The sequence below is a fragment of the Sciurus carolinensis genome, chromosome 2 (genome assembly GCF_902686445.1).
Source record: "Sciurus carolinensis chromosome 2, mSciCar1.2, whole genome shotgun sequence".
NCBI lineage: Eukaryota > Metazoa > Chordata > Mammalia > Rodentia > Sciuridae > Sciurus > Sciurus carolinensis.
Genome location: NC_062214.1, coordinates 111,721,452 through 111,730,755, shown reverse-complemented (window position 1 = coordinate 111,730,755; position 9,304 = coordinate 111,721,452). Strand labels below are relative to the sequence as shown.

At 35.1% G+C, this 9,304-nt stretch overlaps 1 protein-coding gene across 2 annotated transcripts in view; it reads left to right on the top strand.

The window, feature by feature from the left end:
- Knl1 (kinetochore scaffold 1) overlaps nucleotides 1-9,304 on the top strand; it is a 57,007-nt gene that overhangs the window by 23,989 nt on the left and 23,714 nt on the right. For both annotated transcript variants that reach the window (XM_047541855.1, XM_047541856.1), the window contains exons 9-13: nucleotides 31-83; nucleotides 697-5,694; nucleotides 7,416-7,554; nucleotides 7,969-8,036; nucleotides 8,891-8,989. In XM_047541855.1, coding sequence (XP_047397811.1) covers nucleotides 31-83; nucleotides 697-5,694; nucleotides 7,416-7,554; nucleotides 7,969-8,036; nucleotides 8,891-8,989 — 5,357 coding nt within the window. The remainder of the gene's footprint in view (nucleotides 1-30; nucleotides 84-696; nucleotides 5,695-7,415; nucleotides 7,555-7,968; nucleotides 8,037-8,890; nucleotides 8,990-9,304) is intronic.

The following is a 9,304-nucleotide window of genomic DNA, read 5'->3' as shown; positions in this document are numbered from 1 at the left end:
ACTACAATTTTTTTTCTTTTTTCTCAATAGGAATGAATACCTTGCTTTGTGCTCCCATTCAGACCCAGATGCAACAAAGAGAGGTATGAATTCATGCAAGTAACTTCACATTTTAATCTCCATAGTTAAAACACAAATAATGGTAATGGAGTGACTGAGGGATGACTTATGAAAATGAAAGCCACAGACTGGGAAAACTTCCTGTCTTTCCATTAACTAAGAATAGTTAATCACTGCACGACACCCCTCCCACCCCCACCCCCCCACCCGCCACCCTGCTTTCTTTTTGTAAGTAGGGATTGAACCCAGGGGGTTGAGCCACATCCTCAACCCTTTTTTATTTTTTTATTTTGAGACATGTTTTCACTGAGTTGCTTATGACCTCACTAAGTTGCTGAGGCTGGCCTCAGACTTGAAATCCTCCTGCCTCAGCCTTCTGAGTCACCAGGATTATAGGTGTGCACCACTGTGCCAAGCTAACTTTGAATTTTTAGTTTTCTGAAACACTAAAATATAAATTATTCAGATTTTAGAAAACATTTTAACAACAAATCTTGTACAACATACCACACCATTGATTCAAACACACCAGTATCATGAAACCATCACTGAGAATTGTTTATTTGGAACATGTTGTACATTACTTTTATAAAAATTTACATTTGGTCTGATATCATTTTTTTTTTTTAATTATAGTTTCCAATTATAGAACACAACCATGAAGGGAAACATGGAGGTGACGAGACAGTTATCTTTTCAGATGAAAACCGGATGGACCTTACAGCAAGTCACACTGTGATGATTACCAAAGGCCTTTTAGACTGTACCAAAAGTGAAAAGCCTACCAAGATAGATACCAAGTCCTTTCTGGCAAACTTAAAGCACAATGCTGAGGATTCAAGAATAAAAAACGAATTATCAATGGATCAAAGCACTTCGTCAGAAAAGAAAATAAATTCCAGCGATTTTATAAAAAGATTGAAAACAGGAAAATATAGTGTTTCTCCTACAGGACCCGATAAAGAAAATTCTGAGATACTTATTTATCCCAAAGAATCAAATTCTGCCTCTTCTACACACCAAATGCATGTACCTTTTAAGGTTGATAAAAATAGTAGTAATATTACTAGAATCTTCCAAGAACAAGATGAGGGTATGGATTTTACCCAGTGTCATACAGCGAATATTCAGACTCTGGCAACCAGTGAGGCCAACTTAAGAGCATTGAAAGGTGATATTACAATTTATGGCAATGACTGTATGGACTTGACAGTTAACCACACTGTACAGATTTTACCCTCAGCAGATAATTTATCCGAAAAAGAAAATCAAACTCAGAATGTGGAACTGGATGTTACAACAGTTTGTGAAGCTCCCGGAAAGGAAACATTCTTTCAAAATAAAATTAATGCTATTGTTCAAGATTCCTTAAACCCTCAAGACAAAATACATATTACCAGAAGTCATATCATAGAGTCAGACACTCAAACAGTCATACAGATCCCTAATCAGGATGCCAGGACATTGACCATGATTCCAGAATCTATATATTGTAGTCCAGGTATTCAAGGTTATAAGACAGTTTTTTATTCTAGTCATAATGATGCCATGGAACTAACCAAGTGCCTGTCAAGTTTGAGAGAGGAGAAAGATTTGCTGAAGCATGATGGTAATTCTAAAATGTGTCCCAATCCAGATGGTATCCCTCTTCTCATAGAGAAAACTATTTGTTCAGGAGAAGATAGCATGGACATTACCAAGAGTCACACAGTTGCAATAGATAACCAAATTTTTAAGCAAGATCAGGCACATGTACAGATAGCAACTGCATCAATATCTGAGAAAGATATGATGCTCCAGCATCACATAACTGTGTCAGAAGAGGAGAAAATGAATGCAAGTTGTAGCTCAGTTGCTAATATATTTAATGAAAGACAGAGTCTGACAAAGCCTTTATCTGTTTCATTTACTGACCAAAAGACTGAACTCTTAGGAAGTGAAGATACGAATTTGACCAGAAGTCACGCAAGTAACTTAGGATGTCATGCTCCTCTTGCATCTTATACTCTAGTAACAAAAAATAGCAGTAAATCTCATCAAAGCAAAAGCCCTTTGGATGAATGGGAAAAAAATATAAAAAATCATATCAAACCATCCCAACAACCAAACATATCTAAAAACATCCTACCTGACATCCAAAACAAAGAAAATCATCAAATTGTGAAGTTTTTGCCCCATCTTAATAAGGATCCTCTTCCATCAACTGACTTTAATCAGGACACAGCAATAAACCATAATATAGTCTACTCTGGTGCAGTTCTTGATAAACAGGTAGTACTAGGAAATAAGAGACATACAGTTTTAAGTGAGCAGTCTTTGTTTTCTACCACAAAGCCACTGTTTGCATCAGAAGGGCAATATGCTGTGAAAAATCATGATACTGCTGAGAATAGTCACCTGGTGAAATCTATACTAGGCCAGAATTCTAAACTTCCTGAGCCACTGAGGAAAAATTCAGATGATCCCACACCTGACTGTTCTCATGACAAGATGGCTGATGGTGTACAGGAGAACCAAAGTATGGATCTAACCAAGAGCCACACTGTTGTCATTGGTTTTGGCCCTTCTGAATTACAAGAACTTAGTGAGACTAATTTAGTACACAGTACCAGCCAGCTCACAGGAGTAAATAGACAAGTCACTACAGATGTTGAAAAATGTGATAAAAGTCCTATAGAAAAAAGTGACTTATTTATATCTAGTGATAGGGATGTATTAGATGACAAAAGCATACAAAAGCCTGAATTTCAGATGGAAAAACAAAAAGTCAAAATTCATGGAAGGAGAAGTATTGGTGGGCTAAAAATTGATAAGACTATTGTATTTTCAGAGGGTGATGAGAATGATATGGATATTACCAAGAGTTACACAGTAGAAATAAAGCAAAGACCTTTATTAGATAAACTTGATTCACATTTGGCAGGAACTTCTAAAACCATTTTGTATGCATGTGGCCAGGATGACATGGAAATCACTGGAAGTCACACAACTGCCTTAGAATGTAAAACTTGCTTACCAAGTGAAAAAACTAGTGGGCCAGTGGACAAAACTGTAATGTTTGTAGATAGTCTTGATGAACTAGAAATGACGAAGTCTCACACTGTTTTCATTGATTACCAAGCACAGAAGAGAACTGTACTTCCAGACACATCTACCTTTGAACTATCTAAAAGAAAAAGCCTACGAAAACCAGAAGTGGCATCTATTGCTGAAGATGACAGGGTTTTCTTTTCGGAAAACAATGAAAGTAATCATCCAACAGCAAAATGCAGTCAGCTAACAGGACTGGATGAATGGTCTAATGTTGGTCCTATAGAAAAAGGTGTAGCAATTAAAGCTGATGATAGTGTGGAAGTGTCTAAATTAACCACTTGGGAAAATATCAATGATGTGCAAAAGCCTGGATTTGTGAATGAATATCTATCAGGTAAAAGTCAGAGAAGAAAAAGTCTTCGACTCAAAAATGACAAGACCATTGCATTTTCAGGAAATGGTAAAAGTGAGATGACTATTACCCAGAGTTGTGTGGTAGGAACAAGTAATAAAAGTGCCCTAGAAGACAAAGAAGACTTCAATTTGGTGCCTTTGACCATAACATCTAAAACTATTTCGTATTCATATGGGCATGATGACATGGAGATCACTGCAAGTCACACAACTGCCTCAGATTGTAAAACTGACTTACCAAATGAAATTACTAGGCCTATGGACAAAACTGTAATGTTTGTAGATAATTACAATGACCTGGAAGTCACCAAGTCCCATACAGTTTTCATCGATTGTCAGGCCACAGAGAAAATTCTTCAAGAGTACCCTAAATTTGGAATTGCAAGAGGAAAAAACTTGAATGTTTATTTTCCTAAGGATGATACTTATATTCAAGAAACCATTCAAAAACAAGCCTTGGATGTAGAAAATAAAATTGCTCTTTACCCTAAGCAAAAGCATCATACAGTATCCCTTAATCCTACTAGTACATTGTCTGGGAATCACAGTGAAATGGAAATCAAATTCTGTAGAACTGCTATGGATGAAGAGGTCATGGAGAAAGTTGTCGATCAGGCCTGTATATTGGAAAAGGCCAAAATTGAAAGCTGTCACTTAAGTAGTACAGATAAAAGAAATGTGGATTTTATAAGTAGTCCTGTAGCTATTTGTGAATCCATTGATAAGTCTTCCTGTTTATCAAATGTTATTTCCTCTGTCTATAATTTAAAGGGAAATATTACATCCTTAGTTGATAAAGAGAAAGCCATTGATTGCCCAGTGCAAAATGACCTTGCCTGTGCAGATAATTTAGCCAGTAAATATCACTTGGACTCGGAGGGACTGCCTCTCTCTCCTTGTTCTTTGCTAGAAAAGAAAGCTATTTGTACTGATTCCAGAGGACATTTAAACTGTGCCATGACCCTGCTCAAAGATGAAGATCAGATTAAGAAGCCTCAAAATCTATTAGCTAATCAAATGTTAGTAAATAGTCAAAATCTGGGGGAGATGACTAAACTTAATTCAAAGCGGGTATCTTTTAAGCTTCCAAAGGATCAAATGGAGGCCATTGTTGATGATATCTGTGATGTTTCTCAGCCTCATCTCTCAACCCATCAACTTCCATTAGCTCAAAACAGACAGAATGTTGTCTGTAAAACTGAAGCAATACTGTCTAAAAATGGAAATAAGAGCTTAAATTTTATTACAGAAAATTCCTCTGCACCTACATACGAAAGTGAGTCTAAAATGCTCAATAATGAGAAACAGTTTGCTATAGCCTATAAAAAAGAACTACAAGAAAATAATCAAACAGCTAAATGTAATACAGCTATCGATTTTCACAGTAACTCAAACTTGACTACACAAATCATTCAAACCTATTCCAATGCTAGAGATGCATCAGATCATATAATTATTTCTAATGCTCCATGTCTTAGTAGTATCAACCCAAATACGAATAATTCGAATGGAAAAACTGAAGAGTTTTTAGATTCTCAAACTGTTCATATACTACCTCAAGAAGAACTACTTGAATTAGGAAATAAGGCACACCATAATATGAGTATAATGCAACCTACAGAAATACATAGTATTAACATAGTCTCCACCAATGCTAAAGATAATTGGGATGAAGAAAATAAAAATCCTCCTAATGGAGCTGACACTACCTCTGTACCATTGAAAATGGTTGTTAAAGATAAAATGAGGAGATGTTCTTTGGGAATCTTTTTGCCCAGATTGCCAAACAAGAGAAATTGCAGTGTCACTGGTATTGATGACCTACAACAGATTCCAGCAGACACAACTGATTTAAATAATTTAGAAACTCAGCAAATCTCCAGCAAAGATTCAGACACTGAATCTGTTGCAGTTAACCTAAACTTAAGTCCATCTGAATATATAAATGAGGAAAATCTCCCTATATGTCCTGGTGAGATTAATTCCTCAGACACTATTAGCATAGAAATTGAAGAAAAGACTTTGATTGAGACATATCAAAAAGAGATTTTACCATCTGAAAACAAAATGGAAGGAACCTGCAATAACCAAAAAAGAACCTGGGTACAAGAAGATGATGATGTGCAGAATGAGAAAAAAATCATAAAATATGATATTAAGCTTAGTGATACTATACAAGATCAGGAGGTGAGCTCTGTCTTGACCTAAGAAATGTTATTGAGTTGGAATTCTTTTTTTTAAACTTGTGGGTGTTTTTGAATTTTAATCTTTTAAATATTTTTTTAGTTGTTGATGGACCTTTATTTATTTATTTATATGTGGTGCTGAGAATCAAACCCAGTGCCTCCTACAATGCTAGGCAAATGCTCTACCACTGAGCTACAACCCAGCCCTTGAATTTTAATCTTAGTATTAAGTCAAATACATATAGTTATGGGCCTGGAGAAGTGCTCTTGCATAGAATCTTCAAGAGTTAGTTGACTATCAGACTTTAGCATAATTTATAGTGACAAATAGCATAAAAAATAAAATGGAAAGTAGCAGAATTAACCAATGTTGAAACTGTATAATTCTAAATATTTTGTTACCTCTGGTGATTTATCAATGTTTTGTATATGAGAATCTCTTAGGAGGACACATGTAGTTTGAAAAGTCTTCAGTGTTATAAATAGTTGGGGAGTAAAAAACATTTCTATTTAAACTGCAACAAGAAAAGGGTGACTGAATTTTCTTGGATAATGAAGATACGTAGAAGCTAAGAGTCCATTTCTTTAATGGATAGGAGAATGCCCTGGTCAAGCATTTTCATGGAGAAACATTGATTTGGATAACTTGGAATAAAACCTATCATTCAAATCAAGTTTTATAGGTGGGGAAAATATTTAAAAGCTTAAACTGTTAGAAAACCACATAAATGTCAGGCAGTTGTGCATACCAGAGACTTGGGAGGTTGAGGGAGAAGGATCAGAAGCTCCAGGCCCACCTGACAACTTAGTGAGACCTGTCTCAAAATAAAAAGGACTGGGGGTGTGGCTCAATGGTAGAGTGCCCCTGAGTTCAATCCCCAACAACAAAAGAGAACCCCGTAAGTTAAGCATAGAAGATATTTGAGATGATATTGGACATGTTCAGAGTGGTATGGCTGTAGACAGAAGATATTTCAGTGGTTTCTAAGATGAGATCATGAGGAAATAGTCATGAAGTTTTGAAAAAAAATAGTAATAGAGAAATCTGAATTATATTTTATGAAAGAATTTTATATTTGTTCAATAAATATTGAGTACCTGCTATGCCCTAGGCACTATTTTAGATGCTGGGATCCCATCAGTGGGAATGTATCACAAAAATCTTTTATGAAGCTTGCATGCTAATATTTAGGTGAAGAATATATTGTCTTCAAAAAACATATGTAAGTAAGTAGGTGTAGATGATACTTTAATCTGTGAAGTCAAATGATAAAAATGGAAATGATAAAAAAGGACCAAATAATTTATTTGATGTTAGTCAAGGGTAGTCTTAAATGATGAGAAGGAAAGTACCAAGTTTTCTGTACTCAAGCCAGGGCCACGTGCATAGTCAATATTCCAGTCGTATTCTGCAATGATATAGACTTGCTGTTGGTGGCTAGTAGTTAAATAATTGGATAGGTTGACATTTAGTAGCTTTTAGGCTCTGGCTATAACATTTGAGAAGCAGTTTACAAAGTATGATGCATAGAGTTATTTACATATATTTTTAAATAACCTAAAGACCTGGGTTGCCAGTCTCATTATTTATTGAGATATTTCATATGAATTATAGGTAAATTTTTATGTTAAAAGTAGTGTTTTTGTTAGTGTTCATCACTTAGTCATTTTAAGTATAATGTCATAACTATTCTGATGATGTTTCTTAATTGTTAATTTCAGATTTTCGATCACCATACTGAAGGGGATATAGATAAAAATGTTAACAGTGTATTGATTAAAAGCCTGAACAGGACCCCATCTAGTTGCAGCAGCTCTCTGGATTCAATCAAGGCTGATGGGACCTCACTGGATTTCAGTAGTAAGATCTTTTTGAAGGCTAATTAATTATAGTCATCTGCATTCTTGACTAATTAGAAATGTATTTCATTTAGGAAATATTTGAATGTTGCATAAGCCTTTTCAGCATTATAGAGTCTAAAAGTAAAATAGTATTTAGTTTATTTTTAATTCTTAGTTATTTTAAGGAATTGAGAAGTGCTGTGGTATAGAGGAATAGAGTTTTCTTTCTTTCAAAGGCTTATAACTAGTGGGGAAACATTGAATGGAGCCTTAAAAGTATAATAGACTTTGCCATGCTAGACTGCCTTCCCAGAAACATCCCAGTAGATGGCTTCAAGATTACAAAACAACACACAAATCTGAAAGATAACAAAAATTTAAGTTCACAATTTAGATTCGACCTGTTTATCACATGAATTTGCTTTACTTCTAGCATACCGCAGTAATCAAATGGAATCACGGTTTCTCAGAGACACTATTTGTGAAGAGAACTTGAGAGAGGTATGTTAAAAATATTTCTCATTTGTAATGCACTAAGTTTCTTGTTTTTTTAAGAATTTTTAAAATTTTATTTCAAATGTACAGAAGACTAGTTTCCTTTGTTCAGGTCTCAACATTGCAATTAATTACATGAAATATCTTAGTCCACTTTTTCTTTCTATAATTGAATACCACAGTCTGGATCATTTATTTTTCATTTTATTATATTTTTCATGGTGCTGGGGATTGAACTCATGACTTTAAGCATACTCTCACTGAGCTATATCCCCAACCCAAGACTGAGTAATTTATGAAGAATAGAGATTTATTTAGCTCATAGTTCTGTAAGATGGGAAAAGCACTGGCATCAGCTCAGCATTTGGTGAGGCGGGCATTCTTGCTAATAGGCACTCTGCTGAATCCTAAAGTGGCTCAGGACATCACATGTTGAGACAGAGCAAGCTCACTAACTTGGACCTCTTTTCATCTTGTTAAGCCACTAATGCATTCATAGAGGCTCATGATCTTGTCTCTAATCTTTATTACTGTATCTCATAGGCTTCATTTCCAAATATCATTAACTTATGTAACTGAGAGAATTAAGTTTCACCATCAGTTTTGTAGGGGAAAAACACCCAGACAATAGCAAGTAGAAATGAAGACTCAATTCACATGTTTTGATTTCTCTAAATTCTATTCTTATTGAATAACCTGAAAAATAATCTTAGATAAAACCTGCTTGTGAATAGCCTGCTAATCTGGATAATTTCATGAATATTTGCAAAGTAGTTTAAGCTATTTAGAATCAAGCAATTTGGTTATACTCTAAGTAAGGTCACCATGAATGATCATGCAAACATTTTTTATTTTCTCAGAAACTTAAAGATGGAAGAATAACAATAAGGGAGTTTTTTATACTTCTTCAGGTCCACATCTTAATACAAAAACCCCGGCAGAGCAATCTCCCAGCCAAAGTAAGTATAATTTCCTGGCAAAATAATTATCTCATTAAAATATACTTATACCCTAACCCTAGATTAAGTACCTTTGTTACCTAAAAATGGAATTTTTTAAAATCATGGAATTTTTTTTTTTTTTTGTATTGGGAATTGAACCCATGGGCACTTAATTATTGAGCTACACTCTCTGCCCTCTTTGCATTTTATTTAGAGACAGGGTCTTACTACGTTGCTTAAGGCCTTGTTAAATTGCTAAAGCTGGCTTCAGACTTGTGATCCTCCTGCTTCAGCCTCCTGAGCCGCTGGGATTTCAGGCATATACCACCACAC